Raw genomic sequence first — 24315 nt, forward strand, 5'->3', positions numbered from 1 at the left:
GTACGTGTTGTACTAACCATTCAACATACATACAACATCCTTCCTCTTTTAACCCTTTTAGTGCCGGGCGAAATGGAGGTGCCTATGCGAGAAAAACTGGCCGAATTTCACAGTTTTACAAGGGTTCGGGAAAATGCTTATAAAAACCAAACGAGAAACGATATTTACATGATTCAAAAAGCTGCGTATTATAGATGAAATACAGAACGAAACAATGACACTAGTTTTTTTGTACTCATTTGAGAATTATAGAAAAAACAAAGGTATATATGTTTATAAATGAAGTAAAAGTTGAGTTCTCTCGTACAAAACGTGTTTGCACATACAAACAGCCATCTTTTCACCACAATTTTATATGGGTCAATTATAATGAAGCATATACTTTGTATTTCCAATATATTTTGTAACAAAATAAACAATATTACATAACAAAAATAAAACATAACTTGAAGGTACACGGTAGGCGCCAGGCGGATTATCTCTTTCGAAATATGTAATTGTTATCGGTAATATAACATTGCTGAAACAAAATTATGTTGTCATAAATATTTATATATATATTGCAAATGTGTAAAATTTTGTTATTGCAACTCACACAAATAATTTATTTAGCATTCGTGGCTACTAATGCACACTCCATGCAATCCTTTGTTGCACTTATTGCAAACTGTGCGTGATTTTCTCTTTGGGCCACCATCCTTTCTGCTGCACACCACGCAAACCCTTTCCAGTTTTTCAGGCAGTTTCCGTACACCTATGCGGGGCACATTTGTTGAAGTTTCCGCTAATGGTGTGTCGTGTGCTATCCTCTTTAGTGCCAACCATTCAGTGGTTATCGACTGGATAACATCAGTAATGAATTCCAGTCTTGTTTTGGTTTTGCCGTCTGTATTGTGCCGATATAATATGTAGGCATTCAACACCATTCGGGAGAAAATGGAGAAAACTACTTTTTTCCAATATTTGATGGCTCTTCTTTCATCTAAGTATGAATATAGCATCATGTCTGACGTGTCTACGCCTCCCATGTGTTTGTTATATTCAGCTACGATTGCTGGTTTTTCGACCTGTATTTGTGCATTCCTTTTCCTGATTGTAGTCGTTTTGTTCTGAGCCTTCTCAAATGTGGACATCAGTAAAACATTTTTCTTCTGCGACTTTTTTTCCCGGTACGCTAATAGTAAGACTTCATTATTTCGGGCGTACTTAGATGCGCCCTCTTGCAATTTAGTCTTCATAAATGATGGAATATATTTCCTGTTGCTGCGGATTGTGCCAGTCAGATATGTCCCTTTTTCAAACAGTGCTCTTGCTAAGGGAATGCTTGTAAAAAAGTTGTCTGCTACCACGTGATAGCCTTTCATAAAATAATTGCCCATATTCAATAATTTATGAATCACGACGTGGCCAAGACCATTCTTCTTTATTTCTTCTTTATCGGTTTGATCCCTAGCTCCTCTATAGCAGAAGAACGATAAGCAGTAATGGGTAACTGCATCAGTCAACATCCAAAACTTGATACCCCACCTGTGATGCTTTTTATTTGGCAGATATTGAATCAACGACGTTCTACACTTCGAGCCGACTAATGATTCGTCAATACTCAGATGTTGGTTAGGCGAATAATGAAATTTGAACTTATTGTTTGCATGGATAACGACTGGTTGAAATTTCGCTGTAGGGTCATATTCTGGATTATCACGTGCTGGTAATTTTTCATTGTCTACTACGTGGAAAAACCTACAAACTAATTTAAATCTGTTGCGACTGAACATTTGACCAAACCATGGGATTTGTCTGTGGTTTGTTGACCAATAACTGAAAAGTGTCGGTCTACGTGTTATACCCATTTCCAAGAGCACAGCAATAAAAGCCCTTACTTCTGAAACTGTGGTTGCCTTCCACTCTGTTGTTCTGGATCCTGAGGGAACATTGATTCTATTGAGGAACTGCCTGGCATATCGATTCGTCTCATTTCTCAATAAGCTCAAAAATTCTTCCGTAAAAAAAAGATCAAAATACGCTCTCGGCATGGAATTTCTTGCTGGCATATGTTTAGGCCCAGCAATCTCCATAAATTGTGGGCGAGGATTATATTCGCTGTCGTTGGCCACGGTAACTTCACGGAAATCTCTCAGCTCTTCCTCGGTATCGTTTCCCTCTAATTCTGATTCGCTATCATCGCTCGCTTCACTATCACTGTAGATCCTACATGGATGCCGACTTCTTGGTGCCACGATTTCTTCCTCGTCACTATGTGCTAGATTCAACTGGTCAACCATTCGGACTATTTCCGCGTCATCCATGACGGGTTTTTTTATAAAACGGTTGATGGTAAAATTTTCCTCAAAAGCAACAATGTTTGACACAAGCGAAAAACAACGGTAATAACACAAAACACGCTTTCAAACTGTAAATGGGACGAAATATACTGTTCACATCAACGATCGTGGAGAAACTAACTGATCCTACGTTTCGCTGCGGCAATGCGATGTTGTTTTGTTATACAAAACACTGTCGACAAGTACCGATAAGGGTCCAAATCCACAGCGATTTACGCCGCAGATCGAATATCACCTGAGTGGCGACCATCGGTGTTTATGTTAGACTTCGGTACCTCCAAGCGATAGAAAAAGGTCGTCGTCCACAAAGAGTTAAAACGAAAAACTATTTTTCTTAATTCTCTCATAGTGAAATTAGATCATTTATAACGTATTACAAATTTATTTTGAGATAGAGTTCTCCCGCAATGCGAATAGTAAAGCGCTACGAGGCGCGGGCCGATATATCGGCTCTGGCACTTCTCGCGAGTGTAGCAGGAGCCGATATATCGGCTCCCGGCACTCAAAGGGTTAAAATAGACAAGATTGATAATTATTATGTTTGGTAATCGTTTAAGTACGCTGGTCTTTTTACCGTGCGTCCTGATCTAGTTTGGATTAATTTATCATTACTTTGGTTTTGATTATTGATCAATGAACTCTCTTGCACGCTTAAACTATTATTATTTTGTTGAAACAGATTCAAAGAATGCTCATTACACCCGTTTTCACTATTTACTTCTATACTATCATAGTTATTATTATCTTCATTGAATTTACCGCCATGAATAAGCATTCTTCGATTCCTTCTCATCATTTCTCCATTCTCTTTTTTAATCATGTATGATCTTTCTCCATCTGAAGGTCCTAAAACTATCGCACTTTCGTTAGGTGTCTTTTTGTTTTCATCTCTTATTTTAACAATTTCACCTTCTTTTAATTGATTTAAACTTTTAGAACCTTTGTCATAATACAATTTTTGTTTAGCTTGTTTCGCAATTAATTCTTTATGCCTTTTTTCAATAACTTTGTCAATTATTTTTCTTTTTTCTCCTCCTGGTATAAAATTACGTACTTTTCTGTTATACAATAGTTCCGCAGGTGTTTGGCCTTCATTATTTATTGGAGTATTTCTCATTTGCATTAACGCTATACAAGGATCTCTATCGTCTTCTTTGACTTTTTTTAATATTCTTTTTACAGTTTGAATATGTCTTTCTGCTAGCCCATTAGCCTGATGGTGTTGTGGACTAGTTACTTTATGGTTAATACCCCAACTCTTACATAATTCTTTACATTTCAGTGCTGTAAATTGAGTACCTGAGTCCGAATACATTTCTTCAGGTATTCCATGACGTGCGAATATTACTTTTAACATATTAATTGTCGTTTCCGCATACATATCTTTTAACATCTCAATTTCTACAAACTTACTGTACATATCAACCACTAGTAAATATCGTTTGTCATCTAAATAAAAAATATCAACAGCCACTGATTGCCATGGAAGCTTTGGTACAGTTTTGTTTATCATTGGCTCTTTTGCATTATTATTTTGATATCTCTTACATACGTCGCAATTTTGTATTAAGTCTTCTATTTGTTTAGACATCATTGGCCAAAATAATGTTTTTCTCGCTAGAATTTTACATTTCTCTATACCTAAGTGTGCATAATGTATTTTTTCTAACATTTCACTCTGCATTTTTGATGGAATTACAATTTTGTTAGCCTTATAAACAATTCCATTATATACACTTAATTCATCTCTATATGTGAAAAACGATTTTGCTTTTTCGCTTACTTCATTTTTGTTATTTGGCCAACCTTCTTTTATGTATTTAATTACTTCAATTAACTCAACATCACTCTTTGTTTTCTCTTTTATTTCTGTTAACTTCATATCTGTTATATTATAACTACTATTTATCATAGCTACGTGAGCTTCTATATCAATTTGACTTGATTCTTCACTTTCATCTAAATATGACCTACTCAAGTGATCAGCCACTAACAACTCTTTACCAGCCTTATAAACTAATTTAAAATCATATGGCTGTAGACTTAACATAATACGTTGTAAACGCGCTGGACATTTGTTCAGCGGTTTATTAATAATAGATACTAACGGTTTATGATCCGTTTCTACTGTAAATTGTTGAGCACACAAGTATTGATGAAATTTTATACAGCCATGCCATATTGCTAGTAGTGTTGCCCAAATGCAAGAACAAGACGAGACTTAGCCAGTCTTGGTCTTGGTCTTGCGCCAATACACCTGGTCTTGGTCTTGGTCTTGGTCTTGCGCTCCCAGTCTTGGTCTTGGTCTTGGTCTTGCAGCAAGAGTCTTGCAAGTCTTGCAATTACCTATTAGTCTATTACTATTTATTAAAGTTTACTTTAAATCTTAAAAAAACGTATTAGAATTGGAACATTGTGAGCTTGAATTAACATAGCCATAGTAAAGATCAAGCAGATTAACAAATAACTGAAGATTTAATAAGAAATTCGAAAAATTAACTGACCTATATGTCGTTTTCCATGGAAGTAACTGTTTCTTAATAAACATTTATGATTTATAAGCTTACATTTGCTAAAACATGTAAAAAAACAAATTAATTACAATAACTTGACTGTATTTTAAAGAACAATACTTATCTGTCTAAAAAGAGATTGAACCCTCAACTTATAAGAAATTTAATAAAAGAGTTTTACGATTTATCATTTATTTGAACAAAAAATAAAATACAACACTAATCAACAGCTTTATCATTAGGTTATGATACTTTATATCAATTTTTTTGACCAACAATTAATACAAAGTAACCATCTGGCTGACTCATCATTTAACCTATTTCTATGTTTTCTAATTACTAATGATGCTTTAGAAAATAACCTCTCAGCAGGTACTGAAGTTGCAGGTATTGAGAGAAAATCACGGGCCATTTTCGATAAAATCGGATACTCTGTCTCATGCGTCCTCCACCAATCTAAAATGTCTTCCGAGCTGGCAGTTCTTGGTTTTCTCAGGTACTCCTCCAACTCGTCTATCACTAAGCCTTGAAGGCAAGATCCAGATGACGTCGAGGGACATTCATAGAGTTTATCAAAGTCTATTACGTCTTCATCTTCATCACATACTTTATTTTCTTTTTCTGGTAATTCCAGAGATTTGTTCAGTGAGTGTAGATTTTTATATTCTTCATAAAGTTCATTGAACTTGCGCAGACTTTCTGTTTTAAGTTGCTTCCCCCACATTGTCAGGTCAAAAGTCTGAGCCTTATGCCTTGGGTCTAAAATTAAAGAAGTACAATAAATCCAGTTGCTCTTTTTGTAATGTTTAAGCATTTTGTCTCGAGCTGCTTGGAAAGCTAGAATGAGCCTTTCATCCACTTCAGATCGATTAGGTTTCTCATCTAACTGTTTTACCATAGATTCAATTTTATCTAGCAAAAGATTGAATGATACAATGACTAGCGGTAATGTAACATATTTGTCTCCACCAAGTTTTGTACTTAAAAGTTTAAAGTTTATTAGAAATTTATGTAATTTTTCGAGTACCTGCCATTCATTAGCTGTGATTTGAAAATCATTTAATTCGGTGACAGAACTGCACAATATGTCAATGCCCGCTCTCACTTTTAAACCAAATCCAATCATATCATGTGTGGAATTCCATCTCGTTGGACAGTCAAGAATGGCATTTAGATTTGATGGCACGCCAGCTGCTTCACAAGCAGACTGAAACTTCTTCTTCACTATCTCACTTCTTTTTATTTTACTGGAAACACTGCGTAACTTTGTTACAGATGTACGCGAGTCAGCAATATTTGGTGCAGATTCTTCATCTTCCTCATCCTCAGTTTCGTCTGCATAGTCTTCGTACTGCTGATCTTGCGCGTTAGTGTCAGACTCACAGTGTAATGCTAAGGTCTTTAATAAATCTTGTACACCAAGGTTTAAAATGTGAGCAAAGCACCGGAAATGTTGATTGTCTGAATCAAAGTGTGGCGGCAGCTGTTTGCCCAGTTCATACATAAATTTGGTATTTGCAGTTGCGTTGTCGACCGTGATACCTTGTATTTTATCAATTATGCCATATTCCAATAAACATTCATGGAAAATCGTTGCAATATCTTCCCCAGTATGTCGACCGCGTGATGGTATAAAATCAAGAACTACAGATTGATACTTCCATTCGTTGTCTATATAATGAATAGTAACCCCGTAGTAACTCCTACCAGCAATTGACGTCCACCCATCAATGGTAAAAGACATTTTAGATGATAATTGTTGAAGTCGTTCCTTGAGATTCAATTGGAGCTCTTCAAATCGCTCTTTGACTTTCCTTCTAAGTGTAGACCTTTTAGGAAACACCATATTAGGGCAAATACGTCGAAAATATACTTGTGTAGCTTCGTCATCGAAAAATGAGAAGGGAAGATATTTTTTCACCACCCAATCAACTGTAGCTGTCGTGATGTTGTCACTGCTGTTTTCCGACTGAAACAAAACAATAAATCTTGTGTTATTATTTAAAACATACAAGGTTTGAGCATATAAGAGGAGGAGGTATGTTGTTGTTAAATCGAGAAAATCGTTAAATTGATATTTGTTATATTAAGGTTGCACTGTACTGTAATTTACCAAAATAAAGTACTTAGTTGTTACTGGCCGATTAAATGAAAATATGGGTGTTTATAAAAAATATTTAAGACGATAATTACATACTTAATATGTCGCACCCCTAGATGAAAACACCACTAACTCAAAAATACTTACGTAAGTTAATGGCGTTTTTGAAAGTATCGCATGAATAGCTATGCAGAGTTAAAAAAATATTCTTACCTGTCCACTTCTTCCAGCGGTTACTAAAAAGCTTGTGATATCTCCACTTAATTTTGGTTTAACAGGAAGAAATATTTCTGATTCCTTTTTGTGGAAAGATATTAGATGTTTCCTTAAGCCTGAAGTGTTTCTGTTTTTCATTTTTATTTCAATCTTTTTATGTTGGCACAATTTACAGAAGGCAGTTTGGGATGCATGAATTATTTCGAAAAACTCTTCAAATTTGCTTTTGGGTCTTTTAGATCTGTGACTCAAACTCTCGTTACTCGGACTCGAATAATTTGAATCTTCGTCACTCATATTAAATTGTACACGTGATACGTTTTTAGAAAACAACAAGAATTAGTAAAAACAATTATTAAGTTAGACTCGAAGCACAGCTCAATTGGAAATGACTGGAATTAAAATAATTCCTTTATTTATAGTACGTTTCCTTGCTTTCTACCGCGCCGCCTCGCCACGTGCCGGCTCTATGAAAAGGATGCCGCCGCAAATCAAATAATGCCGCGTGCGGCGTACAAACACACACTAAATATTACCTACTTGTACAGACGCGACGCGTGAATAAAATATATACCGGGACAATCTCTTGAAACTATACATATAACGCGCATGCGCCAAATAATTTAATCTCCTTGGTCGGTGAAATCGCGCCGCGGTGATGTTTTCATCTGCTGAGCAAGGCGCCAACGTACACAAAATGAAACAAAAGCTGTAATTCTCTCGCGCGTAAAGCCGTGGATTGAGGTTATGCTGCTGTTTATTTTTACGTAGCGTGAATTGTCTAAGAAGAATAGTATCGTTCAGCAATACCGTGGTTGATTTCGGAAGATATTCAACCGACGCAATAAAGAATTTAACGGAAAAGCAAATATCAAATGATACAGAAATTGGGTGTTATTTATTGAAAGAAGAAATCTGAAATTCAACGTGAAATGTCATTAACAAGTGGGAGTCTGGACAAACAGAAGTAGGTAAGTAAAAACAATGTTTATTGTGAACAGATTCTTTATTTACATAAAATTAAAAATAAATGAATGGTTGAGACCCAGTAGATATTTCCAGAGTAGATTCGTTACGGTGCAGTGCTCCAGAAGTCAGTAACTAGTGCTGATGAACATGAAATAAATGAAAGAAATGAGTAACAAGGAATAAAGAAATTATTCATCTTAAACACGAAGCTTTTCAGTTTGACAGCTGAAACTCGGAGTGGTCAACCTGCCCGAGCAGCCGATAAAACTCGCGCATGCGCATTATATGTATAGTTTCAAGAGATTGTCCCGGTATAAAGAATTAGTGAAAATCACTATTCTTTACATATAAGTGAATGTTTTGGCGTACATCTATACTAATATTATAAAGCTGAAGAGTTCGTTTGTATGTTTGATGACAGAAGTTTTAAAATAAATAAATAAGTCCTGAACGTCACTATACCTCCAAAGTTACTATTCCTCGTGGACGAAGTCGCGGGCACAGCTAGTAAATACTTACTCTCATCATCTCTCTCAGAGATATTCGGGCTGGTAAGTAATACAAAACTCTTATCGCAGGCTTTTTATTTTATTAGTAGGTAAGTACCTACGCTTTTTATATTATTTTACTAGTTTTGTAGAATTTTTTTACACGTTTCAAGTATATTTAAAAGTGGCTACAATATTTATTAAACGGGTGCGGGGTGATATTTGAACACTTTTTTGCTATTTTTTCTTGTAAAAACTTAAGAAATATAATGACTAAATGTACAATAATAGTACCTAAGTAATTAGTTTAAAACCATATAAGTAATCAATATTATAATATATACTTACTAGAATGAATTAATTTGACATCTACTACCTATCCTTACCATTTTATCCCAATCATAATACTACTTGCGTGATCAGTATAATGTATTCATTTTCATTCTAAGCACTCTGAAACTTATTTATTCTTTGGAACACCTGTAGGTACTCTTAAAATTCGAAATTATTTTGCACGAGTATACCTACGCCTACGCCCTATGGCGGCAATCAAATAGTGTCAAATGTTATGATTTCGGCGTGGCGGCAACGATTGTTTTAGATTTCAAAAGAAGCCGCCGGCGCGTGTATCGTAACCATGTACTTCCGAAAAGCGGCAAATTTCTTTGAGAAGTAAGTACAAAACCTTTGAAGCCGCATTATCAAAGTGCCGATGGTTAAAACATAACTATGCATGCACTCAGTTTGATTTTAATAGATAGGTCCAGTTTTTCATACCTATTCTTTGATACAGTTTTTTGCGTCTCATAGAATTTCTAAGCGTACCTACCTATACACCGAACTGTTACACCTAACTACTCAGTGAAATAGCGCTAAGTCCTAGCTGCAAGACGCAAGAGTCTTGCAGGCTATGTCTTGTTCTTGCTCAAGTCTTGCACGGTCAGTCTTGGTCTTGGTCTTGCTAAAAATACGCGGTCTTGTTCTTGGTCTTGGTCTTGCAAAAACGCAAGAACAAGACCAAGACTGCAAGACCAAGACTGAATTTGGGCAACACTAATTGCTAGAGCTTCTTTCTCTATTTGACTATAGTTCTGTTCAGTTTCTGTGAGTGCTCGTGAACCGTACGCTACTGGTTTATTCTTTTGTAAAAGTACTGCGCCTAAGCCTTGTTTTGAAGCATCTACACTTAGTGTTATTGGCTCATTTACATCAAAATATGCTAAAACTGGTGGTTCACAAAGTTTTTTCTTTAAGGTTTCAAAAGCAATTTGTTGTGTTTTACCCCATACAAACGGTATTTCTTTTTTTGTTAACATTCTAAGGCTTGCTGTTATTTCTGATACATTAGGTATGAATTTTGAAACATAATTAATCATACCTAAAAATCTCATTAACTCTTTTTTATCACAAGGCTCTTTCATTTCAACAATGGCTCTTACTTTCTCAGTGTCTACTCTAACACCTTCTTCAGATAATATATGTCCTAAATATTTAACTTGCTTTTGCTTAAATTGACATTTTCTTAAGTTAAATTTAACACCGCGTTCTTGAGCTCTCTCACATACTTTTTCTAAAATTTTATCATGTTCTTCCTCTGTTTCTGCTCTTATTATAATATCATCACCATATATATCAACACCATCTATACCTTTAAATATTTCAGAAAATACTTTATAAAATACTTCCGGAGCCGAACATAATCCAAACGGTAATCTATTATACATATATCTGCCAAACGGTGTGTTAAACGTGGTTAATTCACGTGATTCTTCTTCGAGCTCTATCATCCAAAAACCTTTATACGCATCTAATGTAGTAAATATTTTAGCTTTAGGTTTATTAGCGTTTATCTCTTCTACAGTAGGTATTTGTAGGTGTTCTCTCTGTATTTGTTTATTTAAATGTTGAGGATCTAAACATGTTCTTATTTCAGCATTTGATCTTGTCGTTACTACTAGAGAATTAACAAACTCTGTTGGCTTATCAATTTTACTTATTATTTTCTTATTTTCCATTTTATCTAAATTTTCTTTTAACTTAGGTTTTAATTTAAATGGTACATGTCGACAAGGTTCAATTTTTCCTACAGCATCTTTCTTTAATTTTATTTGGTATTTATAACCTTTAATTTTTACAACTTTACCATCAAATAAATTTTTAAATTTTTTAACTATAGGTAAGTTTTCTTTGTCCTCAATGCTTTCAACTTTACTTTTTGCTCTTTTCAATAATCCTAGCTTATCAATACTTGGTAAACCTAATACAGAAGCATTATTTTCTTTAGTTACTTCAAATCTTAAAGAGCTTATTTTACCATTAATCTTACATTTTTTATGAATAAAGCCAACTGTATCAATTTCTTTGCCATCATAATTAATTAACTGCACGTTACTTTTTTCTACATTATCAATTCCAATTTGTTTACATGTTTGCATCTATATTACATTACTTTGTGCGCCTGAGTCAAGTTTACACCTAATACTTTTATCATTTTCAACAAAATGCACTTGCTCATACCAACCATTATTTACGCTTCCTACAGTGTTAACATTAATACTTGTATAAGTAATTCTCCTATATTACTAGTTACATCATCATACTCATTGGCTATCGTTTGTACCTTTTTAACATTTTTACATAACTTACCGAAATGACCTTTTTTCTTGCACGCGTTACATATCTTGTTATACGCCGGGCAGTTGTTTCTCTGATGTTGATATCCACACCTTTGACACGTCTTCTTTTGTTCTTCTTGCGTCGATCTGTTCGTTGACTGCCTCTGTCCTTGTCCTCTCGAAGCTTCTCGATGTTGATCACGTGATCCGTATGCTCCTCTCCCGGCTCCTCTCCCGCGCGTGCCTTGTGTTCTCTCCGTCTGTATTGCAGCTATCTCCGTTTTATGATTCAATTTCTTCACTTGTTCGTTTGCTAATTCTGCCGCTTTACATATTTGCATTGTTTTTTGAAGCGTCAATCCACTTTCTCTCAATAGTCTGTCTTTTAATTTTTTTTCATGTATTCCAGCTACTATTCTACCTTTAATCATTCTATCTTTCATGTTACCAAAATCACAATCTAAACTTAATTTTTTCAGATCCGTGACGTATAAGTCAAACGTTTCACCTGGTTGTTGATCTCTTGTAAAAAACATGTGTGCACAGACACTTTCATTTTTCGTTGGTATAAAATATTCTCTGAACTTTTTTAACACTTCATCATATTTATCTTTGTCTGCTTCGTTCGTAAATACAAGTGTTTCAAATATGTCTTGACACGCTTCACCCATGCAATGTAGCAATAAATTCACTTGCACATCTTCACTTTTCTTGTGTGCACCTGACGCTTTTCTGTATCTCTCGAATCGTTTCTCCCATCTTTTAAATTCTTCTGCCGTTAAGTTTTGTAGGTTATCCGGGGGTCTTAAGCCCGTAATACCTTCTTCTACTTGATTCACCGTCACTGTCGGTTGAGGCTGTTCCGGAGGCGCCATTTTTCTTTGTTTCTTTGTTATACGTTGACGTTCACACCAATTCAATCTATACTTTTATTTAGTCTTTTCTTCTTCTTTAATTCACTAATTTATGCTACTTTTTCACTTTAGCCGCAGCGCCATGTTATGTTTAAGTTCTTTATAAATAAATGAACAAGACGATGTAAATAAAAGTAAGATTTATTAATAATGAATGATAGGATAATGTTGATGCGTCAATACGCTACAAGGGCTGAAGCCATTCTGCTAAGTCAGTGTGTGCGCCCTCTAAGGCTCATACTGTACGTGTTGTACTAACCATTCAACATACATACAACATCAGGCTTTTCCTTATGATCGACTCGTCGTGGAGGAGGTCAGCTAACAGTCTCGAAGCGTCGCCCAATAGCTCGAGAATGAATAATTTTTCAGCTCCGCCCTCTAGAACTTTCGAGGAAACCTTTACGATTGCGGCGAGACACGCCGTGATCTTCGACTGCTTTGCGTGAATCCTCTCGTCTCTCTTTACAACCGACTCATGTAAAGACGCCTGAACCTCGGGATTGACTCTCGGTGGATCGATGATGACGCAATTGGACGGCGGAGGGTGCTTTTTTATGAGAGAGACTCTGTCCTCTGTGGGCAAACCCGTCTTTAGGATTTCTTCCAAACGAACAACTAAGTCCTTAGGAATTGCTTGTGCCAGAACTCGATCCTCCAAGAAACGTCTCCCTAAGATCTCTAGGATCGCGGGGTCGAGTAAACCCTCACAGATCGCTGCCTGGGTTGACTGTGTTTCCTCGCCAGCTACGCTGTGACTCTGAGAAGGATTCAGGTGTAGAGCGCTAGCCTGGATCACTGGTTCTGTCACAACAGAACTCTGCGCAGTCTGCTGGACCAGCAAGTCAGCTGCGCTGGACCCCTGCGGAGCCCCTGACTGTGTAACCGTGACACTCTGTTGGGTTATTTTGTTTATCGCAGGAGGATCTTGTCCCAAAACTGCCTGCGTAGCAGTATGATGGACCACTTGTCCCTCTGCGGATGAGCTTGACAAGCTCCCAACCTGCGCAGCGGTCTGATCGACAAATTGCTCTGAAGGGCTGTAAGAGAGTTCTCGCTGTATCGATTCGTCATACACGCTGGATCCTTTCGAAGAGCTTCTTCGAAATTGGCTTCTTCCTCTGCTTTTTCCTCTGCTACGCCGTCGCCGATTGGCCTCTGACGATGAGGACCTTGAGCTTCGGTGACGTCCTATCAACGAAAGTAAAAACAATAATGACGACGTTATTCCGTGGTCGTCAGGTATGCGTCTGAAACCTATAGGTTTTCATTCATTGTTTTCTGCCCCCTGGTTAGAACGTTTAGCAATGACGTCAGGCATGTTTTGGCCGAGTTCAACTCCCCTTTATAGGTTAGGGCCTATAGGGTGCCTCGAGTAATGCGCCTTGAGAAACTCTCCTCCGTGTAGGTTAGAGCCTACACGGGTGGCCTCGAACATTTGCACCGGTCTGAGTAATAACTCCTCGATATAGGTTAGTGCCTAAACGAGTGACCATCGAACGCCAATCTCTGCCATGTAGGCCAGAGGCATGCCGATGCATCCCATCGAATATTCTGGAACATGAAGGAAACATAAACTTACGACGTCTCTTCCTGTGACGCTTATTGTCTCGTATTTCCAAAATCGCATCCTCCAGTCGCCTCAATCGCTTCTCCATTCGATTCTCCTTTTCTTCTTCCTCGCCTGAATTACCTCGGTATCTTTTCTTGTCCATGATTAAACAATTTGTAAAAAACTTATAAAAAGCACATGTGGATTCACCGGCACAAAGATGAAGAATGATAGTCCAGACAGATAGACCAACGGAGGAGACCAAAAGTTTCTAGTTTTACTGTAAACATGTGGTAACACTGGCGTGGAGTGGGGGTACTACAAGATGATCTAGAGGAAGAGGCGCGAAATACAATTCCGGCGTGCAGGCTTATGCAGTTCCGTCACCAGTACTTGCTTTTCCTCGTTCATATTCCAACGCTCTTAGTCTGATGTCCAATTTAGAAATGAATTCAGCGTTTCGAATCGACAGGTCTCTGCCTGTTTTAAAGTCTGTGTAAAAGGTATCCAAGGCTTTCTCCGTGGTGAGCTATAAAGCGTTGATCATTTGATCGAGGTTGTCGATTTGTTTTTGCAGCACGTTGAATTTTCGTCTCAAGATTTTTAAAGTTACAGCATTGTTCGGCTCTGCGGGATCTGCGACATTGCACAGTCTCTTGTTTCGTTTATCGTATTGCCCGTCCGCTGTTATTTGAAATCCGACACCCGGAGGACCGCGAGTGCTCGTGGCCGTGTTTTTATCCAGATGCCGTACAAACACGTCGACGCTCATCTCGGTAATGAATGCATAAACGATGGGAGCTGCTCAATAAATGATTCGTGCATCGCGTAGCTCTTCGATAATGGAGATTATTTCATTATTGTGACTCGGATTTCCCGCTGCCTGAGATGCCAGGAGTAAACGAAGGCGCTCCACTAACTCGTTTGGATCATCCCAGAAAACGTATTCCGTTTCAACACCTTGTCGAGTGATCATAGCTTGCGGACAATAGCAGGGTAACAAAAGAATCGAATCCCCTCCAGTATCGTCCTTCGTTGAGCTCACTGTCTTTGTCGATCACCAGAAACCCGTACTTCTCACCATTCCAGTATGCAGAGCACACACTTTTAAACTCTGTGTAACACATGGTCGTTGTATACGTGTCTCAGGTTCATATCGTCTCGTTTGAATAAAACGAGTAAGTTTACGTTGTCGCGCACGAGATGTTTGGGAATACGCGCGTACGTCTGACAGAGATAGAAACAGTCAACGTTGTGATGTCTGCCCATGCAAAAGTAGGCTCTAATATTGTCCTTCTTCCCGCACGCTACATCGTCAAATATGATTATTGAATTGGGTTGTGCTTCTTCCGGTGTAATCACTCGCTCACGCTCGGTAAACGCAAAATACTCCGTATTTTCAACATGGTCCATCAATTGCTTCAACAGTTGGTAGTTAGGTTGGTTGAGAGATTTCGAGTAGATGTAGATATTTTCAAATCTGAGTCCGTTGGGATGGGTTATAAGTGTGAGCAACGCATTAGTTTTAACACAATTCGACGGTCCACAGAATGTTGCACGTACACTATTCGGGAGTAATTCACCGTGCCATTTGTGCCTTTTGACATTTTGCTCTGAAAGTTTGTCAAAATTCATCACGGGAAGCTTAATAGATTGTTTCTCAAACCGCATCTTGGACATGACCGATCAGATTTGCTATAAATATCCCTTTTCAAAGCATTTTTCTCCAGTCAACGCACGGACATGATCGCGGACAGAGGTGAACAAAGCAGAAGGCGGCAACATCGTAGCAAGGGTCTGCTGAATAAAATCATCAACAGCCTTCCAGTCGAATTGCATGTACCTGGTTATCAGTACTGTGGGCCTGGTACAAAACTAACAAAGAGACTCGCGCGGGGTGATCGGGGAATCAATTTTCTCGACGCAGCTTGCAAGGACCACGACATTGCTTACTCGCAGAATCGTGAAAATCTTGAAGTTAGAAACGAGGCTGATAGGGTGTTGGCTGAGGAAGCTTGGAAACGGGTTCTCGCAAAGGACGCAAATTTGGGTGAGAAGACAGCCGCTTGGGCAATAGCTAATACCATGAAAGTGAAATCAAAACTCGGAATGGGAATCCGAAAGTCAAAAAATGTGAGCTTGAGAAAAATTATAAATGCTGCAAAACGTTCTATGGTTCTAAGCAACGATGCAAAAGTAGCTATCGAATCTGCGCTGAAGGGAGCTGAGAACGCCGTTAAAAGAGCGGGTGGTGAATGTAAAGTGCGAACACCTCGCGTCCTACCGGTACCTTCAAAAGTCGGTGGTTTTCTACCGTTTCTGATTCCTATTTTCGCTGGTCTTGGTGCTACAGGCGCGTTAGCCGGTGGTGCGGCAGGTATAGCAAAAGCTGTGAACGATGCAAGTGCTGCTAGACGAGAACTGGAAGAGAGCAAACGACACAACAAAACTATGGAAGCTATCGCGTTGGGCAAAGGGCTTCATATGGAACCATACAAAACAGGTTTTGGTATCTTTCAAAAAACTAGATGCGATGCTACCACGTCGAGCGTGAACTGATTGGGACTTGTTGTACTATGCAAAAATCTTCAAGGTTCCGCATTTCCGCGGTGTTTTACTGCGAAACGAAAAGCCCAAAAACGGTCCACGAAAAAACGAGTCAGCTATAATCAACCTTGACGACAAAGACAGTCCGGGAACACACTGGGTTGCATACAAGAAACGCGACAATAATATCGATTGCTTTGACAGTTCCGGCAACCTTTAACCACCCTCAGACCTCATAAAATACCTCGGCGTTGGTAGTATTAAATACAATGAGTAAGAAGTTTCTTCTCTGCATGCACGATGAATAAGGAGACTGTAGTGTGTAGATGTTATGTTTACCCTTTTTGAATCCTTGCTTCCGATGAAAAGCCCGTAAGACCAGCAATGCCATCTAATAAATGAGATGCGGATGTGCAAATAATTAATCTACGAGAGAATTTTGTTAAAAGAATGTAAATTTGAAAACTGGTGAATTCGAAAAATTAACGACGGAGCCAGGAATCGAACCTGGAACCTGGAACACTACAGTCTCCTCATACATCGTGCATGCAGAGAAGAAACTTCTTACTCATACATAAATCGGGCACAGGAAAACAAATTTGAACTCACTGGTGATGAGAGAAATTAACGACAACAGAGTCAGGGCGGCTAGGTGGTCTCTTTTTTTTTTTTTTTTTTCTCGTTATCGCTGGAAAAATGCCTTATGCACACCCCGAGGCTCTGCGCAAGGACCCTCGGGGTAGTGTGGGACTCGCACCCACTAAAAAACCAGCGGCCACCCTGGTGCGGGTAGGGGACTCCCCGGAACCACTCGGGGCATATCTTCAGGGAACCCTCGGGCACTAATATGCGGCTGCGTGTCCTGCCTGTTGGAGCTTGCGCTTTACCTTCCCCCCTCCCACTAGCTGTCATGGCTCTCATCCTCGTGGGTAACCTCCTCCTAACCGTGCTGTGGCTGGCGCTTTGTGAGGTGAAGCCGCCCAGTGCCGAGGGCGATTCCCACTCTGCGTCCACTAGGACCAGTACTACCCTCGCGGAAGTCGGGGCAAGACGGCGCGGCGTCGCGCTCCAGTCGCCGTCCCAGGGGGTTGGGGCCGATGATGAAGAGGAGGTATCGAGCGGAGAGGCCCTAGCCCTAACCGAGAGCCTACTACATCCTACTCTGGCACCATTTATGCCTCTCCGGGCCTCCCCCGGCCCGCCCCGAGGGATGGAGCGGAGTCCGGCCGGCACCCCACCCCGCCAACCCGTTCGGGTCCCCACATGTCCGAGCTACCCGTTCGGTCTGTGTAGCCTGCGCTACCGGGTCCCATTCCCTCCACGCTGCGGGGCCTGTTGCCGCGCTCTCTCCTCAAGTTCTTTCGCGGCGATCACCCATTCCGCGAAGCGGGCCATCGCCGCCCATCCCTCCCCTGAGCTCGTCATTGCCCGTATCAACCCGGCCAGGGTCAGGTCCCCCCCAACGGCCTCCTGCAGGGCCGCCCTATCCACCGCCCACGCTGAGCACGTTTCCACCCTGCGGCTTGACGTGTCCGCGCCCCCCCCCCCCCCCCCCCCCCACAGTGCTGGCAGTCCGGCCGTTCCGCCCTCCCTATCCTGTGCAGGAAGTCAGCGAAACAACCGTGGCCCGTCAGTACCTGAGTTAATCGGAAGGTCAGCATTCCGTGACCCCTGCCGTGCCACCCATCCCAGTTATCCGCGATCGCCGCTATTAACCTCCCGCTGGGAAGGTCGGGACCCTCCAGGGAACTCCTCCAACGTTCGCGGGCAGCGAGGAGCTCTATCGCCCTGACAGTCCTTGCTTGGTCAGTAGAGCGGGATCCCGTCGTCGCTCGCGTCTCCCGCATCCAGCCGTATGCTCGGTGATAGGCACCAGCCACCAGGTGTAGCGGCGTCGTTCGGGCCAGCATAGGGATGGGCAAATGAGGAAAAAATATCGATATATATCGTATCGATGTTTTTCAAATATATCGATAAGTATTGACTAAATATATCGATATGTTGATATATCGATATTGTCTGTGCAATATGCGATTATCTATAAAAATTGCCGAAATATTCGAAATTTTAAAGCAAATACACATCCGGTGGTTTTGACATCAGTTTTATTATTTGAAAATACAGAAAAGCCAAGAAAAATCAACATCATCAACACAACAAAAATACATTATTCATTCATACCAATATTTGTCTGATATTGACATCAGAAGCACTCTTTGTTTGATGTGTTCCCCTGTTAATCTGCTCCTTTCATTCGGTACAGCCAAATTCACCACTGAAGCAACCCTTTCAAATGACACTGAAGAAGCTTGGCAAATCATATATTTTAGAGCGATATCCGAGAGAACCGGCGTGAAATGACGACAATTTATCCAGAACTTTATTGGATCAGATTTTCTTTCTAAAAGTGGTTGGTCCAAATACTGCTTCAGTTCATTGGGGACACAGCCACTGCTTGGAACCTCTGACGTAGCTATGTTCAGATTTAATAATTTCTCATGTCTTAACCAGATAGAGGACCCACTAGCTTGTTCTGATGCTGCTTGATCAGGATTTTTATCCGGAGAACGTTGTCCTCTACGGCGATATTCTGCACGAATCTCAGCACTAATTTTGGATATAGCATTTGACACGACAACTGGCGAGGTAAAGTGGATACGCTTGAACCGAGGATCCAGAATGGTAGCTACTGAAAGAAAAGGATTTTGTTCTAAAGGAGCCAGTTTGTCTTCAACTTTTTTGAGTAAAGCCTTTTTTACAATCAGCCCCAAAGAGGTCGATGGAGTTGCTTGATCTGTTACTTGGGTAACTAGAGTTGTAAGAGGAATGGCTAAGCTGGACGTTACATAATTCGCACCACTTATTTCCTCAGTAGCTTCTTTGAAAGGGCCAAGAAGAGCAATAAAATCCCGTATTACATTAAGTTGCGACGATGGAACCATATCTGGTGTATTCTTGCTAGTTTGGCTTTTTGTGGCTAAAATTTTAGCTACTAGTGCAGACAGTTTGACGAATCTCTCTAGCATGTCAAAGCAAGAGTTCCATCTAGTGCTGACAGCTTGTATCAATGTCAACACCTCCCCTTCTTTTTTACCAGATGATTCTTGTTCGGCTCGTAATTGGTCCATAGCGTTGACTGACTGCTTAAAGAACGTCACAATGGTTTTGACCTGGTCGGTGAGTGCTGAAAATTCTTTAATTTCTTTCAATACTCCATCGACTACAAGGTTTAAGACGTGAGCCATACAGGAAATCCGATGATTATTACCTAAAAACAATCGTACCGCTGACACTATATTTGCGCCGCCATCAGTAGTAATAGATACTATTTTAGTTGTGTCAATTTCAAACTCTTCACATATTTCTCTCCAACATTCTTGGACGTACTGTCCTGAATGACCCTACAATAAGTTTATTATATTTGTACACTGTATAAAATGTAATAATTGCAAATCAAAATAGTTTAGAAGTGGGGTTAAAATTTATAAAGTACATCAAATATACCTGAGAAAGTTTCTGGGCGCATAGGTTTAAGCTCTGGAGGACAGGTGATCCGTTTACAATGTCAACAAAGTGAACCGTCAATATTAAGAAACTTCTTGTAGAATTAGTAATTGTAAGTATGTCACTTGTGAAACATAAAAAAGTTATCTCTTTTAATCTTTTTATTATGACCTCCTTTGTAGTATTTTATCTGTTTTCTACTAGGCGAGTTACCTGAAAGTAAAAAGTTATCAGTTATTTCACTGCAATTTAATATTAAAAATATAAATTAGAACAAATGTAATTTAAAGACAACCTTTTTTCTTGAAGGCAGTTTATAGAGAGGGCAAACAGTGCGAATAAATTTTTGTAGTCCCTTTTTTTCAACGCACGATAGTGGCAAGTTGTCCTTACATATCATGTAAATTAATGCTTGTGTAATTTCACAATGCTTTTGTCCACCTTCTGAAATATATAAATTATTTTAAGTAATATAATTGATAACTACTTACTTGAAAAAAAATGTTTGAAACACAAATATAAATAAAGTCAAGCCTAAACTATATATATTTGCAAATCGATTGAGGAACATCACTAAAATGTCGTGAATCACTCTAATTTGTTTATTGGAATGTATGAATGAATGTTATTATTATCAAAACTAAGATAAAAATGTTTTTTTTTTAAACCATGGCACTAACTTACCCTCAAAGCTTGAACTTCTCTCTAAACAGCTTGCTAATGTAGGTTGCATAAGCTGCATTTCTTGCATTGGCTTTCTTTTACGGCTTGATTGGAGAATTGGTTTTTTGGAGAATGTGCAGAATTTTCTCCAATCTCTTGTATTTGGAAATCGTCATTAGATGTATTCGTATCCGTACTTGGTCTTGGAAGAGTAACCTAACAATAATCAACAGAACAAAAATAATTTCATAACCTATATTCAAAGTTGACTAACTATTGCAATTTTAATTTGGATCTTTTGAGACTTCCATCAACACTGGTGTCATCAAAGTTTACCAACGCAACATCTATAGTATCATTCCTAAACTTTTCGGTTTTCGATGAATTTTGTATGTTTACCATTTGCAAATAAGCATAATGGTGCTTCACTTTTAACTGTGTTGCCAAATTTGTTGTGTTTCCACAAGTTTTATACGTTTTGCCGCACAAGTTGCAAGAAACAGGTTCATTGTTCCCTTTTTTTTTTAAAGAACTTCCATACAGCAGACATGACTTTTTATCATTAACAGATTAACACAATTCCCACAAAAAATAACAATGAGCTACGCTAAGTTTACTCGCAGTACAATAAACAACGTACGTACCAACACACACACGCAGTAAGCGCAGTGATACCAACCAAACCAACAAGCAGTGTCATTGTCATAGACAAGCAGGTCATAGACTGTAATTTTTATTTGTGTTTTACTGCACTGCCTACTTACTCTTTTTCTAAATTTAAGACATCAGATTTGTAAAAAGTCAAATACATGATGTGACGCAAAAGCAGACAGCAGAACTTTAAAAAATATATCGATTTTGATATCTAAAAATAAATATCGAAAGTCGATATATCGCGGGAAAAAAATATCGCTGATTTATATCGATTATTTTCTGATAAAATATCGATATTTTGATATATCGATATTTTTTACCCAAGCCTAGCGCAAAATGCTCCAGAGTGAAAACGTCACTTTGCCGAAAGAATGCACAATTCATAAAAGCGATATCGTAAACGGTAACCTAATAATAAAGAAATTGACTACAAATTATGCTACTTTTCTAACGACCAAAGCACCTAACAATATGGTTCTTTTAAAAAATGGATACATCATGAGAATTGAAAAAATTTTTGGACATAATACTACATTATCATCTATTTCGATTACAGGACATATTTGGAAGTCAAAAAATGACGCGTATTCCTATCCACCAAAATCTGACCGTTTCGAAACTTGGGAGATTATCGTAAATTCTTCGCGCACCATTATAACTTATCCTCTAAGTTATGTGCAACGTAATTTAATTGCTATGCAACTTTCAATGAAACCAGAGAGGAGAAATCGATTATACGTCATGTCACTACTTCATACATAAACAATATATTATGCAAAACGCGGTTATAATGATGATTTTCTGAATATATCCATAAGTAGTGCGAGTATTTATACAGTTGTTATCATTGGGTCCTTTTCTGACATAAAAAACACAATCAGAATAAGAAAATAGCTGAAACATACACAGCCCATAAATATTTCAACGAAAGGTAGTCTTCTGCAACGCTTACTATAATGATTACCTAAATAAGCACACTACGCACATATATTCTCCTTCGTGGGCAAGTGAATTGCTAGAGGTGGGATAAGTCTACACCAAAAATCAAGATTGCTTAAACAATGTTGAATAACAGTTTTTATCTTCCTCGTCTCTTAGCATATTGCTAGCAAAAGTTTTCTTTCTGAAACGAAATTTTTGGTGAATATTTTTTTGAAGTAAAGTTCTAGTGTGAAACTGAAGCATTGGTGCTTCCAATATGTACTCATTTTGATGCGAATGGAATTTGTTGTCAAATAGAGATTATATTTGGAGTCGTATTGCACATTAAATATTGCACAATTATACGTATTAATGTAGTACGTTTGGGTATGATAATTTCTCTACATTTCTTTCAGCGTGTTTCTATTTTCCTAATATTGTGATTCTTTAATTAACTTTAATTATAATAAATTTACAGAATTTTAACCAAGAGAAAAATATGAAGGAAATATAGGTAAATGTAAAACGAAAAGAAGATGAAGGAAAAATTGAATAATTAACTGAGATGATGGATAGTGTAACTATATCGTTGTATCATATGTTATTATTATAATTGAATATGACGAAAAAGTATTAAAAAATAGTTACAAATATAATAAACGGTTTTGTTTTCCATGGTTAATTTTCTCTGGCCATGGTCCAACCTATTCTTATGTTGACTCTCCCATTCAGGGCCTGTAGAGTGCGCCGACTGATTTTTACGATGGCGGCTTTCTCATTCCAAGGGTAGGTAATAATCCGTATAACTTCCGTCTGGTCGCTGTCGTCCCTTTCCGTAGGTATCTCGTTAATGAGTGCGGTTCGGATGTCTTCCGCCTGCACTAGAGCGTCCAGCCCACGAATCTTTATTATCTCCCTGTCACCCAGTATTTTGACGTCGGCCCCATCCCCTAGCTTTGTAGCCACCAGGTCCGCCATTTTCTTGGCCGTTGACATTTCCTCGCATACCATTAGGAGGGACCCGTCCCTACTCCTTCTGATGCTCCGCAGGCCCCCGCCTTCCGGTGGTGAAACACCCCTTTTAATCCTCTCCAGGGTTCTTTCGTATACCTCCCCCTCGACCCTGATCATTACCGCGAATCCTCTTTGCTGTCTCTTCTTGCTTTCTCCTTGCGCGGGGATTTGTCCTGCCGCTTGTGTTTTACTTCTCTCCCGTCCTCCGTTGGCCGTCGCAGCAGCGGTGGCCACGGGTGTGGTATGCGACGACGGGTTCCTCGTCTGTACCTTAGCCTTGGCCGCCTCTGCGTAGCTGAAGGCACCTTGTCTAGGGTGGTCGACGGTGTTGGCCCTGTTAGCAGGTGTGGCCCTTTCCTCCCGTATCGACGTTTGGACCCCGCACGATCTGAAAGTCCGCGTTCCCCGCAGGATTCTTTCTTCCGCGCTGATTTAGTTCGCTGTCTTCTCTCTCGTTGTGGTCACTGTCGGGGGAGTGGCAGCCTTTGACCCCTTGTTCTCAGCGGATTGCCGTTCACACTCTTTCGCTATGTGCCCTGGTTGCTTGCACCTGAAGCACACCTTGTCTGCCTCTCTACACGACCCTGCCGAGTGCCCGACCGTCCCGCACCTGAAACACCTTTTATCCTCTTTGTATTCCCTCGTACTGGCTCTTGTCCAACCGATTTTCACGTGCCGCAGCCTGATCAGGGCGTCGATTGTTTTCCCCGGGGCTCTGATGCACGCCGTGAGGGTGCCCCGTGGTGTCCTCTTAAGGAAAACTATTTCTGTTCGGCCTTCTGTGGCTATGTCCACCGCCTGGGTGATCTCTGCCTCTGTTGTGTCCGCTTCAATATTCTGGATTATGGCCCTTTTCGACCGTTCACCCATAATTTCGGCGGCAAACCCTTCGTTTTGAAGCCTGAGCAGTAGTTGTGCCGCATCCGTCTGGCCTACGACCGTTACCAACGCGTCTTCGTTCATCCTTGCCTGTCTGATGCCACTGACCTTGATGTCGTCGGTCCGGACAGTCCGCTTCAGGTTTCGGATAAGATCAAGGTAGGTCCTGCCCTCGGCCTGTATGCGCACCGTCTTCCTTTCCTTTCCTTCATTTTCTCTCCGTAATCCCTCCTCCTCTGCTTCGGTCCCCGTCGGAGCGGACGTTGCCGTGTGGGTGGCGGTTTCCCTGATGACCGTTATTGTCGGCTGTCTGGGTGTACCAGCTATGCGGTGTCCCTCTGCTTCCCGTGATTTGGGTTCGGGAGGTGGTGGGGGCTGGGGCTGTGAGCCCCTCCCGTTCTCCGCTGTGTCTCGAGTCTTTTT

General features: G+C 39.7%; 2 protein-coding genes across 2 annotated transcripts; both read right to left on the minus strand.

Annotated features, from left to right (window-relative positions):
* Window positions 1-13068: 13068 nt before the first annotated feature.
* Window positions 13069-13879, minus strand: LOC124301616 (uncharacterized). Its single transcript, XM_046756912.1, has 2 exons — window positions 13741-13879; window positions 13069-13349 (listed from the first exon to the last, which is right to left on the minus strand). The coding sequence occupies exons 1-2, from the start codon at window positions 13786-13788 to the stop codon at window positions 13071-13073; spliced, it is 327 nt and encodes a 108-aa protein (XP_046612868.1). The 5' UTR covers window positions 13789-13879; the 3' UTR covers window positions 13069-13070.
* Window positions 13880-18428: 4549 nt separating this feature from the next.
* On the minus strand, window positions 18429-19502 carry LOC124299546 (E3 SUMO-protein ligase ZBED1-like). The gene has a single exon (XM_046752808.1). The coding sequence runs from the start codon at window positions 19500-19502 to the stop codon at window positions 18429-18431; it is 1074 nt and encodes a 357-aa protein (XP_046608764.1).
* Window positions 19503-24315: the final 4813 nt, after the last annotated feature.

The sequence above is a fragment of the Neodiprion virginianus genome, chromosome 3 (genome assembly GCF_021901495.1).
Source record: "Neodiprion virginianus isolate iyNeoVirg1 chromosome 3, iyNeoVirg1.1, whole genome shotgun sequence".
NCBI classification, from domain to species: domain Eukaryota; kingdom Metazoa; phylum Arthropoda; class Insecta; order Hymenoptera; family Diprionidae; genus Neodiprion; species Neodiprion virginianus.

What these genes read in the sequence shown, in the direction of transcription:
- LOC124299546 (XM_046752808.1), bottom strand. Translation starts at nt 19,502, where the DNA reads ATGGCTCACGTCTTAAACCTTGTAGTCGATGGAGTATTGAAAGAAATT.
- LOC124301616 (XM_046756912.1), bottom strand. Translation starts at nt 13,788, where the DNA reads ATGCGATTTTGGAAATACGAGACAATAAGCGTCACAGGAAGAGACGTC. An exon ending in GCGTCACAGGAAGAGACGTC is followed by an intron (nt 13,350 to 13,740) that starts GTAAGTTTATGT and finishes TTTCGTTGATAG; the next exon opens with GACGTCACCGAAGCTCAAGG.